General features: G+C 45.1%; 1 protein-coding gene across 1 annotated transcript in view; it reads right to left on the bottom strand.

Moving 5' to 3' along the window:
* Lrmda (leucine rich melanocyte differentiation associated) overlaps window positions 1-22199 on the bottom strand; it is a 1012055-nt gene that overhangs the window by 420442 nt on the left and 569414 nt on the right. The window contains exons 3-4 of the mRNA XM_038310121.1: window positions 18051-18177; window positions 10370-10509 (exon numbers count right to left, since the gene is read on the bottom strand). Coding sequence (XP_038166049.1) covers window positions 10370-10509; window positions 18051-18177 — 267 coding nt within the window. The remainder of the gene's footprint in view (window positions 1-10369; window positions 10510-18050; window positions 18178-22199) is intronic.

Raw genomic sequence — 22199 nt, 5'->3', positions numbered from 1 at the left:
CAGTACTTTCTGTCATCATTTCTGGGTGATTTCCACTATGCAGTACAGAGATGATCTCTATCAAGGACAAACAGGAAGCAGAAAAAAAAATTCTAAGGTATCTTAATATCCAGCAAATGCAGGGTGGCCTCTGTTCCCTTAGAAAGAACCATTGGTACCCCTTGTAGACCACCAAGGATAAGCCAATGGCTATATGTGGGATGAATTGCTCTCAAACGGATGTGTGTAAAGGGTATTGACAAGAAGATGCCTTGGCCAGGGTGTATGTTTATAAGTATATAAACATACAGACACTTCTCTCTACTTTCTTGCTTCCCATCAAGACCACACTCTATCTATTGCACGAGCACTTGTTCAGGTTCTCTTCTGTTTTAGAAGGAAAAGTGAACACCCAATGTCAAGAACAATGGACAGTCTCTAAAGAAACCCACACTTCCTGCACCCACCTCTTCAGAATCCTCTCGTCTTCCAAATCCCAACTCCCAACACTTCTCACCTCTAACCCTCACTGCTGTCTTCATTCTAACTCTCCTAGAATACACTATTAGCACCCACTCCAACATGCTATCAATTTCTAGATATTTTCTTGTTGTTCAAGTAATGAATATCCTTACCTAAACATCAATCTTCTCAAAGGCTTACTTTCATTATATCTTGGAAACTAATTCAAGAATGAATTCAATAGTCTATCCATTCACTTCAGCTGCACCAACATTTCTTGAGTACCTATTATCTGCTAGGCCCTAGGGATACAGAAATGATTGTGATACCTCACCGCCCTCAAAGGAGTCCTTACTATAGTTCCTACCAACTAGCAACCCATAAGACTAAGTTATGGATGGCGTCATTATGGGAAAACAGAGAACACTCAAAAACTAAAGGGAAAAGGAGGACTATGCCATCTCAAACAGGCTTCAGAGAACCATGTTCAAAAACAACCCAATTAAAATTTTATTAGTGTAGATATTATTGGGCATGCACTGTGCCTCCCTCTCCACTAGAACCTTGGGTTCCCAGAGCCTCCTTCCACATCTATAAGGTAATTTCAAGTCACCAAGTGACCTTTATAAGTTTATTCAGGTAAAAGACCTGGCTATCACTCAAAAGCCAGAGACAGGAGTTTAAAGACCCTCCCCGACTCTTAAAATCAAAACACATTAAAATTATTTTGCAATTAACTTTAATTAATTCACTTATGAGTTAATTTATTATTTCATGTGAGTGAGCAAGCATGTGGGCACTGGGCATAGGTCAAAAGCCAATATTCCAGAGCCAGTTCTTGCCTTTGACTTTACTGATGTAGAGGCTCTCTTTTGATTTTGTAATGCTTTGTACTATAGTTTAACTGGCTCAGAGCTTTTGGGCTCCTGTCTTTGCCTTGCATCCCCCTATGGGAGTTCTTGGGATTAGAGATGTCCACCATCACAGTCCCAGGGATGGAACTCAGGTCATCAGGAGGTCATCAGAAATTCCTTTACAGTTCATTCCAAGACCAGAGGGACTATTCTCTCTCTCTCTCTCTCTCTCTCTCTCTCTCTCTCTCTCTCTCTCTCTCTCTCTCTCTCTCTCTCTCTCTGTCTGTCTGTCTGTCTGTCTCCCTCCCTCCCTCCCTCCCTCTGTCCCCCTCTCTCTCCCTCTGTTCCTCTCTCCTTTCCTCCTTCTCTCTCTCTTTCTCTCTCCCTCCCTCCCTCCCCCCTCTCTCCCTTTCCCTCTGTTCCTCTCTCCTTTCCTCCTTCTCTCTCTTTCTCTTTCCCTCCCTCCCTCTGTCCCCCCCCTCTCTCTCTGTCCCCCTCCCTCCTTCTCACCTCTATTTTGCTTTCTCCCTGACTTCAACCTATTACCTCTTTCCTTTTCTCCCAAACCCCCTCCTTAACCCCTCCCAACCACTCTGATCTCATCCAAAACGAGGCAAAGGGCTCAAATGTTCTTTCTACCCTTTAGCAGAATTCCCATCGGTCTCAGACTGTCAGAGAAAACTTCCATCTCCTGCTTATACTGGCAAAGTCTTAATGACAACAGATTCTTTCAAATAAAGACATGTACAGACAGAAACACTATGTCAGGAGTGACGCTCAAAGGAGTAGAGACACCCACTAAGTGTAGGGTGGGAAAAGATGAATATTCAGGTGAGGACAACATCAGTATTAGAAAATCAGCCGGTGTTTAATGATGGAGTGAAAGATGCCTTCATGGCACTGCCAGGAACCACGATGACAACAGACCGCTCATTGTCATTTCGCCTCACTCTGGATCACAGCTCTGAAATCAAAGGAGGAAGACAGAGAGGTGCTGGCTTTTAAGCTAGTTAAAAATTTTAGATGACAAAGAGCTGCTGTTTTCAGATATTCTTCTGATAGTTGGAGAGACAGCCTATGACACAGTCTGCCAATCACGGCTAAGTGACTTCACTTCCATCCTGAGGGCCACTGTGAGTTCCCAGAGAGGATGGTTTCCAACCCATTAGGATCAGAGTATGGGCACTGGCAGGATAACAAACCAACATAGGCTACCCATCCCCAATAGATCAATTAAAGAGACAAATTAATAGTGAAAAGGGAGACGCACTCAACGTGTTCAATAGGGAAAAGGAAAAGGAGGTCCGGCGATCCCCGAGTCCATCTTTATGGTCCTAAGATGATATTTAGTTTTAAATAGAGAGCCAGAGGTATGCACAGCTAAGCAGTTCTGTTTAAGAAAGAGTTCTGCCTTTCTCCACTTGTCTCAGCTCAGGTTGCTCCTGCAGAAGAAACTGACCAGCTGTAACTCTCTTTCAGGGAGACAAGCTCCCTCTGGTTGGCACCAGGTTTCCAGGCTTTTCCTTCTTCTAGCATGAGATTCTGAAGGAAATCCCAAATTTCTTATAACCTACAGGCTGATAGCCAAAGGGAAGGGCACAGGTGACTCTTTAGAAGAGTATCTTTATACCAAGGGGCCTGTGAGATGTTGCTCATTTTGAGTCTGATCCCTGTGGCCCACAGCAAAATAAAAGAAATGATACCCAAGGCATCTCATGACCCCCACATGTGATCTGTGGTAAGCAAGCATCCCTAACACATGTCAAACACGCATATATAAACACATACACACACTAATAATAAATGATATATATTTTTAAAAAATGTAAATGGGGCTAGAGATGTAACTCTGCAGTTAAGGGCACTTTGTGTTCTTCCAGAAGAACAAGTGCAGTTACTAGGATCCACAGCAGGAGGCTCTAACAACTGTGAGTATACTTCTAGATGACCTGACCCCTTCAGCGCACCTCAGTGGGCACTCATCCACGTGTAGCATATACGCACACATACACAGAGACACAGAAACAAAACTGAAGTTTTGAGCTTTTTTTAAATAAAGGAGCTAAGCAGGGTGCCAAGAAGGTGAGGAAACACAGAAAACAACCTCTGATCGCGATCTGACCTGTGTTCTAGCATAGTGTTTACCTTCTAGCACAGTGGTTCTTGACTTTAGCAGGCCTCCTCGTGACCCACAGGCTTGTTAAAGCACAGACGCAGGCCCCGGCCCATCCCCAGAGCGTCTCACTGAGGCGAGCTGGACGGAGGCCTGGAATTTATGTTTCTAATAAGTTCCCAGGTGATGCTGCCACTGCTGCCATCCTGCTGAGAACCAATGTCCTAGTGAAAACAACACCACAAGGACTAATAGTTGGGAAATTATGAGCGCAATGAGGCAGCCAGGAGTCTCCTTCCCAGTTCAGCGAATAGTCTACCTGTGCTACACAAAGCCCAGCTAACAGTCACATCCCCAGGTCTTCCTGTCCCCTGATGACTTAAAATAGGCTCCAGCAGTCCCGCCAAGTGATGAACCAGTGGGCGTCCAGCCTGCCTGTCCTGTGCTGGTCTATTTCCCTTTGTTCTAGGTCATGTCAGACTGTCACAAGCTGCAGCTTCAATCCTGAGTATAATACACGTTTGCCATAAAAACACAGGCGCAGATTGCCGAAGCCACAGAACGAAGACTTTTACAATATCAATTCCACCCTTGTAAATTTAATCCAGGGTTATTTGTTACACCCAAATCTCCTTACCGTGATGTATGACTTAGTTACTGGGGTTATCACAGCCGTATCCTAAAGTTGCTTAGTACATAAAACATTTCAGCTAACAATGCAGGGAGGTTAACTCCCCCAGATAACCTGCAATCACAAGGGCTAGTCCAGATGACATCCCTCTGTCAGCTCACAGGAGCTATTGATGGTCCAATCAGTTTGTTTTGAAGGAAAAGAACAACAAAAGGCCAGTAAACTTATTCAGCCTGTCAACAGGGGCTATCGGGGATGGGGCTTGCAGGTAAGTAATTCTGGGTGTTTTAAGGCTATTATCAAACAGCAATGGTTGAAGGGAGAGACAGCTACTAATAACACAGAAGGCAGCCATCATAAACCACTTTATGGCAGAGCCCCCTTGTCCATAAATCCTGTGACACCCGGAGACAGCTTCAGATTTATAAAACTGCTTGTTAAGCCAGGACAGTGCTTAATGAGAAGAGATCAGTCTACCTCGAGTCTCACACCCTAGCTGCAGAGGGCAACTCCAATTTTTCTGACCTTCTCAAGGTGGGTGGAGGGAAAACCCAGGCCTAGAGGTGGTAAGCCGGGAGGTCCTGTTGGCTATGATATGGAAGGGGATGTTATCAGGATGGTAGGAAACCCAGCAAAGGTACTTAACTACCCATTTGTCCCCATGTGGAGACAGATTTCCTGAAAATGAGAGGCCACCACCCAGAGATTATCAGGGTCCCTCTCTACTCATGTAAAATGGTAGATTTTCTTAAAGGATCCTTTAATGACAAAGCTGAAACTGGAAAGAGGAAGGAACAACTCCAATCCTTTTGTTATTATTGAAAAATCAATTTTTTCTCTGATATCAATGACGTTCTTATTATTACTATTTTATTATTAATATTATTATTATTGTTAGTATTTGCCTAGATGTCAAAGAGAAAGGAAAGGACTCTCTTGTCCTGTCTGCTGCAGAACAATTGTCTGCTCCCCAGTGATAGCATGAACCACAGTAGGATCCCATGGGTCTCTAGGATCTGCTGGTGGGGTTCGTAGTGATATTTCTTTCACCAAAATAGTTCAAGACTCTCATGGGTTCTCAGGAAGGTGAGACAAAGAGGGCTGGGTGGCTTCTCCAAGGCATGTATGGCATCCAATGCTTCTTCATGTTATTTCCTGACACCTTTTACTCCCATGAACTGGAAGCGCAAAGACAGAGTGCAAGTTTCTGATGTTCTGCCTGGTGCCCTGAAGGCAGCCATGAATGCCCTCTCACTGTTCAGCTTAACAGAATGGGGCAAGGTTTCCAACACAACAACGCGATTCTTTGCTGTCAATTGGATTACATCACTCCCTTTAATAATACTGGTTATCTCACACTGATCAAGAGTGCTGGCCAGCTACTGAAGTTGTTTGAGTAGCAAGAGAAACCACCAAGGTTTGCATGCAGCTTCTTTGAGAGTCCAGAGCTCTTAAAGATTAAGAGGAGACATGTAAAGAAGAGAGGTCATCACGATGAAAAGTTGGAGGAGGGAACTTGCAGGGCAGAATAGAGAGGGCTCAGGTCTGGAAGCTTTGAGCTGCCTTTCCGAGCCTCGGTTTCCCTATCTGAGCCATGAAAATGGACCTCGGCCTCCTTAAAACACTACTTTGCTCGGAGTCTGTGCTCAAAGCTCACTGACAATAAATGCCTCGCTTAGGTCCCTTCCTGACACACCAGTTTGCCCAATTGCCTTGCATAACTACCCCCTCCCAAATCCAGGGAGAGGAAGACAGCCAGAAACCACCAATGAAGACCAAGGATGATGAACAGACACTGAGCAGGGATGCTCTGAGAGACAACAATGATCTCACGCTAATGAGCCGAGGTGAGCTCACCTACAGCATTAATGAATTGGCCTGCCGACTGGAAAAGGCCAGCTGATTTTGCTCACAGGTCACCAACAGCATGTTTGAAGTCTCTGTGCAAACAATACACCCACAGGACTGTCCAAGGCCCTGTACGGAGGAGAACCAGCAATTACTGTGTGGGCTTCTGTCCCTTTGATCTCTGTGTCATGACCTTTGCTTTCTTGTGATCATCAAAGCCAAGATTGCAGATTAGCTGGGGAATGCTAGCTGGGTAATATAAGCCACAGGTTTTACAGCTCCCATTTAGTGGGAAACAGCCATGGGTGGTAGCCCAAGGTGGCCCCAGACGCCACCGGAGGGTCCCTCCCACCTTTCTTTTGGTGGGGTGCTACAGACAGTGGGCAGGCCTCAGGGCTGCTGCCTTCCAGGGAACAAAGAAAAGGCATGTATTTTAAAAATTTTAAAGTTTTAAGGAATAGAGAGAGACCCACTTGGGGGTGTGTGTGTGCAACCAGAGCCCTGAAGGAACAGAAATTGGAAGAAAATGCACACCAGAGCGTGTTGCCAAAGAACAGCCCCAAGCCTCAGAGCCCAGATTTTATATTTGAAAGGTGACATTCAGCATTTACTCTCTGTTGACTTTCAGCCATCAATCTTCCCGAAGAAAAAGAAAAAAGTCAAGAAAGTGATACCATCTGGGGGTCTTGATGGGGTTTGTTTTCTCCGCCAGGTAAAGAATTAGAAGGCAGGAAATATCTAGAGCGAGACAGGGAGAGGCAGAGGAATCTTACAGCGAGCAGGAGCAGACAGAAGGAGCCGTGGGAGACAGACTTTTATGGGGTGAAGAGACACAAATACAGCAGGCAGACTGGGAAAAAGACAGGGCAGTGGAACTCGGGAAACAGCCCAGGATCTCCTTGAGGGCTGATGGTTTTAAGGGTCTGTGAAGGGGGTCATTCTCACCGAGTTCCGGGTTGATCAGTTTGAACAAAGGCAGGAAGGTTGATAGGTCCATACCTTAGGAGTAAGCATGTCCTGCCATGGCTTGAACTTGCCCATAGGCTGAGAGCCATGTGGTGGGATAAAAGTCTTTGTTTGTAAGCTGACAGACTTTTCTCTGAGGTCAGGAGTATGAGGAAGAGGCTGGCCATCTTGGAATTTCCCCATCTATTATCATCTGGTCATGGCGTGCTCTCTGTCTGTCTACAGGGAAATCTGTCCATCTCCTAGTCTCTCGAAGAATGACCAGGAAAGACAAACTATTTTGAGCTCCAGGTCCCCCACCCCTGACTTAATATTTTGATTTTGGATGGTATCAAAATCTGCAAGAGGTCCAAGTTCATGTCCATTCGACACTCATCCCAGAACGGCAGCGCTGCGTCCACACGGGAATACGAGTGGCTTTAAGGTCCACTGATAAGGTGGCCATCGCCATGTACAAGCAGTGACAAAGGCCAAGGGAACTCCAGACAGGGTCACACTCCTATCCCAGGAGGTCCAGGGCTCTGACCAACCACACAGTAGTGTGTCTGTGTTCACAGAGAAATGTGAGCCTGTTTTACTGTGGGAATACACGACAAGAAAAGCCAAGTGGGCACATAGAGGTTAAGAGGAAATCAAAAGGGTGGGCACTGGGGCATGGGGAGGAAAAGATGGAACAGACAGCACAAGATACAGAAACCTAGTCACTTCCCACCCCAGGTCTGGTGCTTGGCCACAACACAAACAAAAACTGAACTGAAATCTTTGAAATCAACATCTCCCCTGAGAATGAAACAAGACATACTTGTTTTGATGGACGGCCGGATGACATGAACACTACATCACATGACCACAGAGGATGCCAATCAATTGGAAAATTTTTTCAACAGCGCTAAATGAACCACAGGTTCTTGCTTCTGAATGCACTCCTTTAAGGCTCCCTCTACAGCTTGCATGATTAATAGGAGAAGCATTGCAGAAAACATACTTAAAGTGAAAACCAGTAATCTGTAGAAACATCACTCACTGCTTAGTCATTTCCTAGCAAAAGGTCGTATAAATTCACACAGGGACTTCACTAGAACCATCTTGGGAACAGCAGAAAGAAGGTGGACCTCACACTTGGTGGACGACGGGGCAGGAAAAGAGTTTACCAAACTTAGGGAAAGTGGCTGCACTGCTTTGTATAAATGCATATGCCACAGGAACTCTGATTTCGAAAGTCATATTGGGAAACCCTACAGTTTCCCAGGGGTAAATGAATCACCCCCTGGGATAAAGAAAAAGGGGCTGCCAAAAGACCACAGAACTGAGCTGCATCTGGCCTGCACCCCCTTCTTCCAAATGCAGGGCTGACAACTTTTCAAACCAACAATAAAAAAATGAATAAAAGATTTAAGCACGTTAGAGGGCCGACCTAGCATTTCCCCCTCACGATGCAGTGAAGGTGTTACTGGGTAGGAGTGCATTACTGTCTCTATGGTTCCTGGTTGCTGCCTTTTCTCCAAGTGTGAGGAGCCAGCAGTCACTGTGTAGATGACTTATGGGGTTTCAAAGGCAATTGTGGCTAGATGTGATTTGGGCTGTGTGCAAGCTCCAGAATCGAGTCCCTCCCGGCAACACTGTCATAAACACACTAACAAACAGCCTTCCCGGCTCCATCTCTCATGTCCTGCCAGCAACACAGACCTGGGGTGGGAGGACATGCTTAGGAGACCGCCCAGGTGAATCCCTAAGAAGGATTGCTCTTACAGAAAGAAAACCTCTGCAAAAACTGTGCCCCATGCCCGAGACTTGGAGTGAGTCTGGATGATAGCTGTTGCTTGCTAACTGATCTGGTACCCAAAGGGCAGTGGATCTCCAGTATAGTCCCCAGCCAGTTTTCCATGTTAAACATGACTTTAGGCTTGTGCTGAGCTTCAGAAGACAAGGACCTCCCCCTTACTCACTGGGAACTGCTCGCTCAATGTGGGCAAGTCTACGGCAGTGAGAGGGATGTGCAGGGTGGGTGCACAACACGGTGAGACATTAAACCCAAACATGGACTTGCTGCCACAAGAATCACAGACTCTGAGCTGACACAGAGTCATTTAAGGGCCGCTGTCCTAGACAGCCACCCGGGTTTAGAGGTCTTTCTGTCAAAATGGAACTCCACATTAGGTTTTCTAACCTCACTGCTTGTACGGTGGTGCTTAGTATTCTTCGTCAACCTGACCAGTTCCAAAATCAACAAAGAAGAATTTGCTTTTCTCCTCCATTTATCCCCTCAGAGCCCTATATCTGAGACCAAACAGAACAAGGTGGGAACAAAAAATGCCTCCCACTTGCTCTCCCCCTTCTAAGAAAAGAAAGCAACTTCTCTATGCTTGTATTCACATACTATGTTTGGTTGCATGAATAAATAAATGAACATAAATGTGAATGTGAGTATATACACTAGATGTAGATAATACACATGCATATTCATATATATGCAAAAATCATATATATTTTATGAATGGAACAAAAACATAAAGAAAAACATCAGAAAGTAAAGAAGAAATTTTCAAACAATGGTTTTTGAAACATGCTTATTAGGTAAACTATTTTGGATTTGACCTTCCAAGATACATTTTAAAATTTCGTTCAAGATATGGAAGAAGTCTAGGTACCTACTAAAAGACGTTTGTATAAGAAGGTACTGTTTTTAAAGTCACCCCTCCATACATCTTGTATTAGACAACTTCGTGATTAAAAGTTGAAAACAAAGTTATAGAAATCAATTAACTTCTAAGCAATTAAACAACTCAAAGTGAGAAATGAGCAATGTGTTCTGGCCAGATGGCAACTGAATTTCTCCTATCAAAAGTCACACTCAAATCTATAATATCATACCATGGTTGGAAATTTCTCTAGTGGAGAAAGACCTTCAAGAACAATTTTTCTTTCAAGCACAGTTCTTATTTGTTCTAAGTCAGTGTAAGAATATACAGTGTAAGGTCTACAAGATTGATCATGAAACTTTGAAATGAACTAAAGTCAAAAATTCTTCTTTACAGAAATACACCTGAATCCCTACTTTATGTTATTTATGTCTCTGTGTTGGGCTTTTTCTTCCTTTTTAAAAATTCTTTTTCCAAATCTACAATAACTTTCAGTGTTACAATTTTGCCCTGATAGACAATAATTATTCCTGCTACATTTCTTTGTAGATCACCAGATTTTTACATAAAGCACAGTTGGAGAAGTCCTTCTCAAACCATTGTCCTCTTTTCCCAACCTTTCTCAGCTGTTTCCCAAAAGCTTGTAACTTGTAAAACCTAAAATGCATATGAACTAGCCCATGATGAAAACTATTTCTCAGTCCCTGATCTCAGCTCCTATAAACCCAACAAAGAAAGAAAATGACTCTGTCTCTGAAAGACAACAGTTTGACATAATCACTGGAAGTCCGTGGGCACTTACAAACATTGACTCTGCAGCCCACACTATCAGTGCCCCGAGGCTCCTATTTCTTTCTACCACCGTATGAACACTCACCTGTATCTCTTATAGTCTTCCTCATCCTTCTCCAAGCTGACCAGCTCATTGGGACATGCCACATTTCCCAGCAGGCTGAGGTACTCCAGGGCTGGTGTCACTTTAGCCAGGTGATCGAGGAGGTGCTCCAAATCGGTAATGTGCCAAAGGTTAAGGACCATGTTCAGAAAAAACAAAAGCTTAGCAAGAAGTAGGAGGCGTATGTGACAGGCCAGGCTATGGGAATCAGTCTCACATCACTATGACAAAAACAGAGCAAGTTAAGAAGAGAAAGGAGTTATTTTAAGCTCACAGTGTCTGAAGTTCCACCACCTTCCAAAAGCATCACTTTGTGGGTTACACCTTTGGGGAGCATGTGTGAACTCTTATTATATAAAGCGCCCCTCTAAATCATAGCACAAATATGTTTCAACTCCTAAAAACAAAAATCAATTTTCAGTCAATCATGCTAAAAGATGGAATTGTCATTCTAGCTCTCTATAGGAAACATCTCAAATATCATTATGTTATGAAACTATAAAGGAATTTGTAAGAAATAAGGTTTTAAAATGGGCATATCTAGTATAAAAAGATTTCTGTCCTTTCTAGTTAATTTAACATTTTTGATACTTGTCAACTTAATTTTTTAAATTTGCTTTGATATATTTTTATTCCAACTGAATATTGTTTTTTATTTTCATACTCGTTCTCCTTATTATCTTAGTTTTGCATTGTTAAGGATCCAACTCAGGGCCTTGCCATGGCAGGCAGGTGTTCTGACACTGAGCCGTTCCTCTAGTCCATTAACAGCCTTCTCATGCCTAATTTTATGTTATATAACCTTTGTTTTGTTAAGAGGGATCATTTTTTGCTATCTAAGCTCCACACTCTAGAAAAACTGCATCTTCCCTTGGCTGGAAGACCTGGAAGGGCAGATCCCTTTAAATACCCTGATCATGGACAATCTGGGCAAAAGCATCTTCAGACTCTAAGGTGCTTCAGCTCTCCCTGCCAACGAACCCAGTGCATCTCTAGGAGTCTCTTTCACACGGGTCATGTGGTATAGTGGAAATTCCTCTGTTCTAAACCAGCACCCTACTAAATGACAGATCAGGGTGAGCAAGCAGTTACCCATAATCCACAGCAAACAGGGAGCCCTGGCACCACCTGCAGTATGTTCTGCACCAGCCCTTCCTCTTTCTTGATTCCGCCACCAGAGGGGGAGTCAGTTTTCATTGACTCCTCCACCTCCTGGGTTAACAAGAACAAACATAGCTCCATCCTGCCTGACTGGGAGCTGAGATGGAACTTCTTAAGTCCGTTGTAAAATTAAAACAAGACAATGAGTGGCAGAAACTCTAGGGTGTCCAGCTAACCAAGACCATGGCAATGAGATGACCAGGGAGATGCTTGGAAGGGCAGCATCGCTTCAAGCTTCCTGCTGCTATGGCAGCTCTCCCCAGCTGAACTCTCGGAACAACTCTGGTTTCCCTCATTAAGGCTTCTCCAAAGGACTGGGCGTTCAGGAAAATTTGTTTTGCTGGTATCTTCAGTAAGCTGTCTTCTAGAGTCCAGCTGTCGTGGCAAGGCTTGGCAGGAGTGATTCTATATGGAGAGGTCAAGACCACGGTGGCGTCTTCCTTACAAACTTTGAGATGATGGAAAGTGAGGAGCCTCCTGGGATGCAGGTCCCATTGCACAGGAACCAGAGTGATTTCCCAGCCGAGAGTAGACCTTCCCCACCTTTGGACTCATCTCCAGGTCAAGGGAAAGGTTTTACAACCACTGGGGAATGTTAACCATGGTGAATCCTAATGTCAGACTTTTGAAAGCTAAGCACATAGTATAATGATTTATTTGCACCCCTGCATGCATATATGTATCTAAAATATTATCATGCCAAAACAAAATCTACGAAAAATGAGGTTAAGAGTCACACAGCCAGTAAAAGAGACTATATTCAAGTCTCAGTCATTCAAGGGAGAAAAATTACATAATTTCTAGCACAAAGGGTGAAATTAAAAGACTGAGGAATGAAGAGTTTAATATGTTTTGGGGGAAGATCATACATCGCTATCCAGTTCTGCTCTCTGTCTCGAATACTTAAGTTTAGGCTTAAGTTTTCAAAGCACTGTGGTTTTATCTTAATGTCCCAAGAAATTTGAGTTAGATGCACCAGGAAGCAACAAGCGTCTGTGAGTGTTAACAGAGTGGCTTCCCATAGATCATCCTGCTTCTGCTACTCATGGACACTCGAAAGTATGTTTGTACTTAGAAGAAATCAAGGGCCCTGAAAAAGAAAACATGCTTTCTCAAGATGATAGGAACCTGCTGTTAAAAGTGAGATTCAGGAGCTAGAGAAATGGCATGCTACTCTTGTAAGAGATGGGAGTTCAGTTCCCAGCACAGACTTCTGGTGGCTCATAATCACCCATAATTCCAGCTCCAGGTGACCTAAGGTTCTTTGCTGCCCTGCATTGATACCTGTGCTTACATGTACATACCCACACCTAGACACACATACATACCCACACCTAGACACACATACATACTCACACATAGACACACATACATAACCTCACATAGACACACATACATACCCACACATAGACACACATACATACCCTCACATAGACACACATACATAACCTCACATAGACACACATACATACCCACACATAGACACACATACATACCCTCACATAGACACATATACATACCCAAACATAGATATACATACATACCCACACCTAGACACACATACATACCCACACCTAGACACACATACATACCCACACATAAACACACATACCCACACATAGACACACACATACCCACACATAGACCCACACATACCCACACATAGACACACATACATACCTACACATAGGCACATATGCATACCCACACATAGACACACATACATACCCACACATAAACACACATACCTACACCTAGACACACATACATACCCACACCTAGACACACATACATACCCACACATAGACACACATACATACCCTCACATAGACACACATACATACCCACACATAGACACACATACATACCCTCACATAGACACATATACATACCCAAACATAGACATACATACATACCCACACATAGACACACATACATACCCACACATAAACACACATACCCACACACAGACACACATACGTACCCACACATAGACACACACATACCCACACATAGACACACATACATACCTACACATAAACACATATGCATACCCACACATAGACACACATACATACCCACACATAGACACATACCCACACATAGACACATATACATACATACCCACACGTAGACACACATGCATACAGAATATTTTCTAAATGGGAGGTCCAGCTTTGTGACATAACACACCGGTCTCCTTGCCATATCCCAGCTTCATAATATGGAGTGCTAATCTTTCTTCCTGTTTGCACTATGATTCAAGCAATCATACCTTTAGCAGATGTGCTGACACAAATAGAAAGAAAATGAAGTATACGTTCAAATAAAGCCAGCTTCTCAAAGGGAAAGTCAAGAGAAGATAATTTAATGTGCAAAGGTTAACCATCTATCCTCTCCCAAATTTTCAGCAGGCTCCCTACGTGGGGCTGAATATTCAGAGATCACATGATGGAGATCAACACAGGAGCTCAAGCTGCTGGTGGACAAGCCTGGGAGAGTGTGTGATTGGTGGGTAAGAGAGGCTGAGAACACAGGCAGGGGTAGGTGTGGGTATTCTAGTCCATGGCCTCTGCTTAATTACCCAGCCACTCGACAGGGATCAAAGGGAAAGCTGTGCTAGGAATACATAGCAGAAGAGAGAGAGAAAGAGTTGACATGAGATAGCCAGGCTCTTTGATAGCCCAGGAGGACTCTGCACTGAGGACTGAATCCACATTGAACAAGAGGTGATAGAAGGAAGGCAGTCAGGGAGGGGAGCAAGAGGACCTATAGAAATGGGGATGGATGCATGCATTGGCGAATTGAAAAGACATTTTCTAAATGCTACAGAGTCTGGACCCTGGAATCTCCTTTGTCAGCCAAATTCCTGAAGCCCCAGATGGGAGCAGGGTCTTGCTACATTGGCAGCTGGATCCTCTCACATGGAAGTCCCTCTTTTTGCAAAGGGTTGCTTCTCTTTGGACTTTCAGAATCGGGACTGAATTCAGAGTCAGCCTAAGTGGTGTCTAGATGAAGCAATGTCTGTGGCAATCTATGTATTTTCCAGAAGCTCACAATCTCTGAGTTTTCAAAACAAACAAACAACAGCAAAGAGATTATTTGTCAGTAATTCCAAGCTCATAGAAAAGAGATTAGAATTACAGTAAAATACAAAAGTCTAAGAAATACATTCTTCCCCTGAAGATGATGGCTTTAGTCAAATGAGAGTGGTTTCCATGTTTTTGGTAGGATGATGTCATAGTGACTTTTGTCAACTTGACAGAAACTTAGGCATACCTGGGGAGATGAAATCTCAATGGAGGAACTGACTACATCAATTGCTAATTGACGTAGGGGGTGATACCATCCCTGGGCAGGTGAGCCTGGGCTGTATGAAAAGAGTAGTTGAGAAAGCCAATAAGATGCTTTGTCATGAAAATGAAGTAAAATCTCATAGAGCAGAGATATCAAGGCTGGTGTAGTAGATATCTACAGAAAAGAGCTGTTCTTCGTATGCATACCAGGGTCATATGCACATTTCTTCTGCATTGGCTCTGCAACTTGCTTTCATAACACGGGTAGGACCTGACAAGCACTTGGGCACCGGGGCCTGTGCCCTAGAATAATCCTTCCAGATACTATGGTGCATATGGCCCATTAAAGACAGGCCGTTGAGCCAACACCAACGCTAACTGCACACGTAAGAGTGAGGCTATTTTAGACTATCTATCACTGGTTAAAAAAAAATCACAAAATAAGCCCATCAGAAGAGCCATCCAGCTGAGCTCTGAGTCCCATAGGACTGAAGTGCGGAGGACACTTGTTCTGTGGAGTGGATCATTACGCTACATGAGCTAGCTGACGGAGCCTGCATGGGGAGCATCTCACGGGACAGCACCAGCAATACCCTTGTGCAGGACTGAAGCGTCTTCACGGCACCGAGTTTTAATCTGAAGAGGCAGGCTCAGAATATTCGGCTAAGAGGAGGGCACACACTGTTGTCTGCTTTTGCCCACTTTGCAGACTGTAACTTCCAGATCAAATGGATGGGGAAGCTGATTTTTTTTTTTTTTTTTTTTTTTTTTTTTTTTTTTTTTTTTTTTTTTTTTTTTTTTTTTTTTTGCCGTGCTGCCGGTAGATCGGGAGGAAAGAAATTGCATAGCAACCTGAGCTGGACGTAGCAACCTGAGCCAGACAACGCTTAGTGGGTATGTACCTACTGATAATAAGATGCTGCATAAAAGCACAGTTATGTAATTGGGTTTTCAACAACATAGTGACGTCCCAGGCTATTCCCCTTACTCTCTCAGCATTGCCACTTCGGCTTAAGGAAGTTAAGGCACAGAATGGGAAATGGACTTAACAAAAGGCAGTCTCCCAGCGCTCTGGACCCCAAGGCCTACCAATCTCAGCGGTGCTGAGAATAAAACCGTCTCCTGATCCAGCTTATGTCTTTAAAAATGAGGAACAGGCTCCTGGAAGATGACTCACACCAGGCCGCGTGGCTACAAATGACCAAGAGGACAGATGACACTAAGTCTGTGGGCTGCTATATCCTGTGGTGACATGAGACACAGGCATGGGCTGAGGTCCAAGGGAGGAATGGTATCTCCAGAGCTCAGTCTAATGAGCCTTCCCTCCTTTATCCAGTTGTGCACGTGGTCCAGCTGACCGTCTCAGCCGAGGAAGACACAGAAAACAGAGAACACAGCATGCTTTCAAACAATGACTTGGAAACTCAGTAGGTCAAAAGATGCATGAAGGAAAATCCCACTAAATTTTATGACTCAGACTGTGAATTTACTTCTAAGCCCTGTCCCTCTACTTCTCCTAAAGTGTCCATTGATAAAGGCCACAAGAAACATATTTGAGAAGTACTAATTGTCGATGCCCATTCTCAAAATTCAAGTGTTTCAACTCCAAATCCTTTGAGAAGTTCTTAAGTCCTAAAGGTATAGCCCACCATAAGGGGACTTAATCTATTAACAAGAACAGACAAAGATGTTTTATCCCCCCTCCCATCATCCCTGTTCCCACTCTGTCCCCAGTGCAAGAACAGGTAGAGGGCTCGTCACCCAGACCCCTCTCACACTGGGTCCTGTGCTCAGACTCCCAGTCACCAGCCCATGAGTGACAAATAATTGTTTGTGTCAACAACACTCTGTCCCAGCAGCGAGAGCTGGCTGAGACAATACTTCACAGAATAAAGAAAATATTAACTTATGGCTTTAAGCACCAATGGGGGTTAATAAATAATTTTGCAAAGCATCTTAAATGCTGTTATAAAATATGCACGCTGAACTTCACACATGAATCTGTTTTTACTTTATATCCAGGAGGGATAATGCTGGTTCTCTGTTTCTAACTCATTGTGTGAGTGGGAACAAGTGATTGACATCAATAAACCAGGCAATCGGGCTCCAAGTCCAAAGCTATGCAGCAGAATCAAACCAAACAACCAACCAACAAAACAAACAAACAAACAAAAAACCCTCTAGATACAACTGGAGCTGGACTTGAATCTAGGTCTTCTCTATCTTGTCCATTGTTTGACTACAAGTTTATACATAACCTCAGTTTCTAAGACTAGATAAATGGAAAACTTATATACTCCTCACTGGTCCTTATAAGAATGAAAAGTAGGGTGCTTAAAGTCTCCAGCATAGTGCATGGCTTCTACGGCGGTCAGTGAGAACCTAGTGAAAATGAGTGTGTTGTTCATCCCACACACATCTGTGGAATGCGAACCTTGCCAGGCAAACTTGTGCACAGGAAGGATCCAGAAACACCTGCCAGTGGAGCTTGAATCCCAGTACTTGGTTACCCAGAGCACTAGAACTGGAGGGGTGATATGCCCTAGGCTGTTAAAGTCTTCTAGTGTGTTCTCACTATAGAATCCAGGGTGGTTAGCTCCAGATTCTCAGCTACTCAAAGGAGGCCATAACCTACCATGGCGAGAGCCTGTCACCACGCCCAAGACTGTATCCACTAGGAGTGAAGAATTCTCTCTCCCTTCTTGATTTCCAGAACTGTTCCCCAAACCTGCATCAAAACTGTTATGGAAGCCTAAAGGACTAAGCTTAGTGGCATTACCCACGGCTTGCCACCAGAGGTCGCCCTCCCACACAAGCCCAGGCAAACAGAAGCAGCTTTTCCTCCCAGGCACCCGTGACATTATTTTCTTTCTCTATTTTTATCTATTAAAAAGATTTCCTCGCAGCCATAACTTAGATCTCTACACTAAAATGGAGCAACAGGAAGATATAACGGTGCATTTCATTTATGAATGACCTATAATAAATTACTCCGAAGCGTCTTGAGGGCCAGAAGACAGAACGCTTTGTCTGCCCACCGACTGTATTTCACACACTTTAATTTAGCTGACACATAAAACTCATTTGACATTTTGCAGGTATTTTTGCGGAAAAGGGTTTGGGGGTGGCAGAACGGGACCCCTTTGGAGCTGGACGGCAAGTGGGGTGCTGCAGGGACCTGGCGTGCTGGGTGCCAAAAAGGATATTTGGTTCTTGTTGAGGGTTAAGGTGTGCAACTGGGGTAACCGTGGCAACACGAGGTCGTCACCGAGTAGATTGTTGTCTAAGATGAGCTCCTCCAGGCTTCTGAATGCGCTCAGTCCTTCCAGTGACCTGCAATGACAAAGGCAAGGGGGAAAACGATCCTGCAGTAAATCAGAGAGGCCATTATGAGCTGAAATAAATATTTTAACCTTCCCTTTCAGAACTGGGAATAGTTTGGGCTTGGTGCCTGTCAGCGGAGTGAATGACAAGAATTAGTAGCAGGGAGCCGGGGTGGGGGCGGAGGGGGAGAAGGGGGCCCCCGCTGGCACTCACTGCATCCTTCACGAATTGCCAACATGAAGGATGAGGGTCACTTATTGAGAAGCCAGGATCCAAAACAAAGGGCTTCAGATACGGCCTGCAGGATAAATTTGTCAATGTCTTGTGCCTTCAGGCACCCAGCCTGGGCTGACCCTAACCTCCATTCCCAAGATAAATAACTCTGTCACAGTTCACCTTCATTCCCTGGACACAAATTTAAGCTGTCATCCATCATTCCTGCCTAGAAATCTCATACCCCTCTTACAATAATAAATATAACTTCAAGTATCGTTTCTTCGCAGTTCTCCTCTGTCGGGGAAGCAGCCAGGAAGGGGCTTTTCTCTCCCTAGTATCCTTACATCCCTCCACTCCTTTTTCCCCTTCTCCAATTTTTTTTTTTTTTAAAAAAAACTAATCACTGAATTTGCTCCTGCCTAGCATCCCATGGCTGCCCGACAGGGAGGAATTACATAATCACTCCAGGCCAACAGAAAGCTTTTTCTTCTTTCGTGATTTCTTTTTACTTGGTCTTGGTTTTGTGTGGGGACAGGGTCCTGGGAGAACTCCTGCTTCAAAGCCCAGGGTCTCAACTTCTAATTTATGGAATGTGGACTTGTTGTCTCTTTAAGCATGGAATATAGCAATGTAGATTTTCAGGCAGTAAATAAAAAGGATTAGTTATCAGGTTCAAAGACAAAAACGCTGTGACAGAAAGGAAAGGTGACCCTGTTTACCCACGTAGTCCTATGTGAGCTTCACTAAGGGACTCTCGTGATGTCTGGGGTGGTGCACAGCACGAGACTGTTGTGCACAAATGCTTGCCCAGGCACACACAAATGTTAATTAAAGCGAGCTGAAAGTCCCAGGGCTTGCGCAGACTCCCAGCTTCGTCACCTGCCAGGCCCAGGAGATGTGCTGAGTTTGCACAGGCAGAGCCGGCTGAGCCACGAGTCCAAGATGGGAAGACCCAACACACATTCAGTCCCTGGCTAGTCCATAAAGTACAGCAGATCAGGGTGGTACCAGTCAGCCGCACTGGCCGTTACTAATTGCAGCAATACTAAGACCCTGTCACCTTGGGCGTGTTCTGGGTGCACCCCAGGCAGCGACATTTAGCATGGGAGCTTTCCTGAGGTGTCATGGCTCCCTGGTGGGCTTGCTGATGGAGGGCCTACAAAACGAGGGGTGGGGGACTGAGAGTGGGGGTCCTATCCTTGAGATATGTAAGAGAATGCTCACTAAATCCACTGGATCCAGAGCTCGCTCCCATCTCCATGTCCTGTGTCTAACAGACCTTCGTGCCGTCCCGCTCTGGTTCCTGCACCCAGAGCATAGGGCTCTGAAGTTAGCGCTATCTGCTGCCAGGACCAACACAAAACCCCGAAATAGGTGTGCACTTCTGTGTAAGAATTATCCTATTTCATAGGCTTCTGGGAGGCAAAACAACAACAACAACAACAAACAAACAAACGAACAAAAACAAAAATCTCCGTCCTTTTGAGGGGTTAGGAGTGGGCTATGGGGATTGGCTTCGGCTTCTCCGACTGCTTGCAACCTGAACGGAGTACTGAAAACCTGTCTCCTAGCTCAGCGGATTTCAGGAAGACTGGGGGGACATTTGTGCCCAACTGCCTCATGCTCCCCTCCACTCCAAACACTGACTGTGTTCCCAGTTGGTGCTGCCTCCTCCTGCGGTCCATTGGCTTATCCAGAAGCTGTGATCTAAACTGTGGGGGTAGAGACTGAGAGAGCGGACCCATCAACAAATCCAGTGTGCAGGGAATCTGTGAGCTTTCTAAAGTCCTTGTCTGTTTGTTGCTGTTGTTGCTGCTGTTTGTTGTTGTTAGGTTTTTGTTGTTTTTGTTTGTCTGTTTGCATCTGGTACCCATATATCCTGGGCTTGCCTCAAACTCTTTATGTAGCCAAGGATGACCTTGAACTTCTGACCCTCCTGCTTAGACCTTCCTATCATTGGGGTTATGGGCATGTTTCACCAGGTCTGGTTGCTGGGTTTCTGGGGATCAGGTACTGAATATAAAATCAAGTTCTCTACCAAAAGAGTTATGAGTCCCTTTCTCCATGGGAGTCAGTGAGCCAAGCTCATTAACCACAACTGCTTCAGGGCCAGGCCTCTGTTTGCTACAGGGGGAGTGGAGCTCCACCCTCCCCACCCATCAGGAAGCCTTCTGGGCAGCTAATAGGTTCTTTGTGCACCAGCGTCAGATGGGCTCTGGTCAAAGGCAACATTCAGATACATACTGTTCCAAGTTATGTTATGCAAATATTGTATTTTTATCATGAGAATCAGCAAAAGGCTGACAACAGGCAAGCAGAGAAAAGCTCCCTTCCCAGACTGTTTCTGAGGAAGCGGAAAACAAAATGACAGAGCATGAAGAGAGACAAGGCCAAGGCCAGTACACCACAAGGGCACAGGCCCCACCAAGGCAGCTTCTCTCCCCACAACCCAGGCTGTATGGGAGTGGGGGCTCAGCGAAGAGTCCCACCAAATCTCCTGTCTCTCGTCTGGTTGCCAGATTCCTTTTTCTCCCTGTAATGTCGTTAGTGCTCAGTAAAAGGTGCGCTGTGTTGTCCAGGAGGAGGGTGATAAATCAAGCCCCGTCCTCATCATCTCTGTCGGCTCTGCCACGTAGAGGGCTGAGGGACTGGAGGCAGGAGGCTTGGAATGCCATGAAGGAGAGGCACCAGGGAGAGAATTTGTGGCAATTCCAATGGCGCGTTGGAAGCCGGTAGAAAAGGGTTACTCTTTGAAATTTTTCCCGAGACTTGTTATTGCTGCTTTCCAGAAGAAGTGATCAGGAAGGGGTTTCTTGCAATAATGTTTGCGTTCATATCCTGCATACCAGATTCACACTCTTATAGAAAATGACAAGGTTAAAAAAGAAAGAAATAGGTTGTAGAAGTCCGGGTACAGCACGTGCTTTCCTGGGATGATCCTGGTAGCTTGCAGGGAAGATGGTAATGTGGTCTAAGCTAACGTGCAAACTGCAAAATGCACCCTCCAAAGTGAGAGCCTTGTGGAGCGTTAATGTCACCGCAGGGTGATTCCCTGCATGGGATCTGCAGTGCCTGAGAGGTGTGGGCTGGAAGCCAGAGGGAGTCAAGGGGTTCTTACTCCACTGGGAGAAACCAGTAGAGAATATGGAGGCACCCCACTCAGGGCGTGGGGACCCAGGTGGGACCACGCCAGGGTAGGGGGTTTGTTCTGCAAATCTCATGAGCATCTCCAGATCACGATGCAGGCTGTATCCTTCCCTGCACTAGAGGGAAAGCTGCCTTGACCACACCCATAGGTACCATCTTGGCCATCCTGCTCACTGAGCTCGGGAGCTTGTGGTTGTCTTGGGAAGAGTCCTAGTGCCTTCTCCAAAGTCACGTCAAGATGACAAAACATCAGAATGTGTTTGGCTCTAGTGGAGTCAAACATAGGGAAGTTTTAAGTTTCCACTGTAATTAACCCTATCCTCGTTAAGATAATTATGATCAAGCTTCCTGTCACAGTTAATATCCCACTATCATTGCCCGTGGCCCACACAATGCCCTCATTAGCCCATAGAAACAGTGGCATTAAAGAGGCAGCTCTGCCCTGCTCAGGCTAGGCCCGCGGCTGGAGGCTGACACAGGGCTGTGGGTGGTGTGGCAGCACCTTCCTCTTCTTCCTCATCTCTTCGTTACTGAGTGGATGCAAACTCAGCCTTCTCATTCTGTCCTTGGAAACTGGCCCCTTGTGAGGATGGTAATAAGAAAGGTCAGGAGCAGGAGGCAGGGAAAGCGGTGTCTGGCCTAGACCTGTGATGCCCACCCCCCATGCC

This window comes from Arvicola amphibius, chromosome 13 (genome assembly GCF_903992535.2).
Source record: "Arvicola amphibius chromosome 13, mArvAmp1.2, whole genome shotgun sequence".
Taxonomy (NCBI): Eukaryota; Metazoa; Chordata; class Mammalia; order Rodentia; family Cricetidae; genus Arvicola; species Arvicola amphibius.
This window is presented reverse-complemented; position numbering and strand designations above follow the sequence as displayed.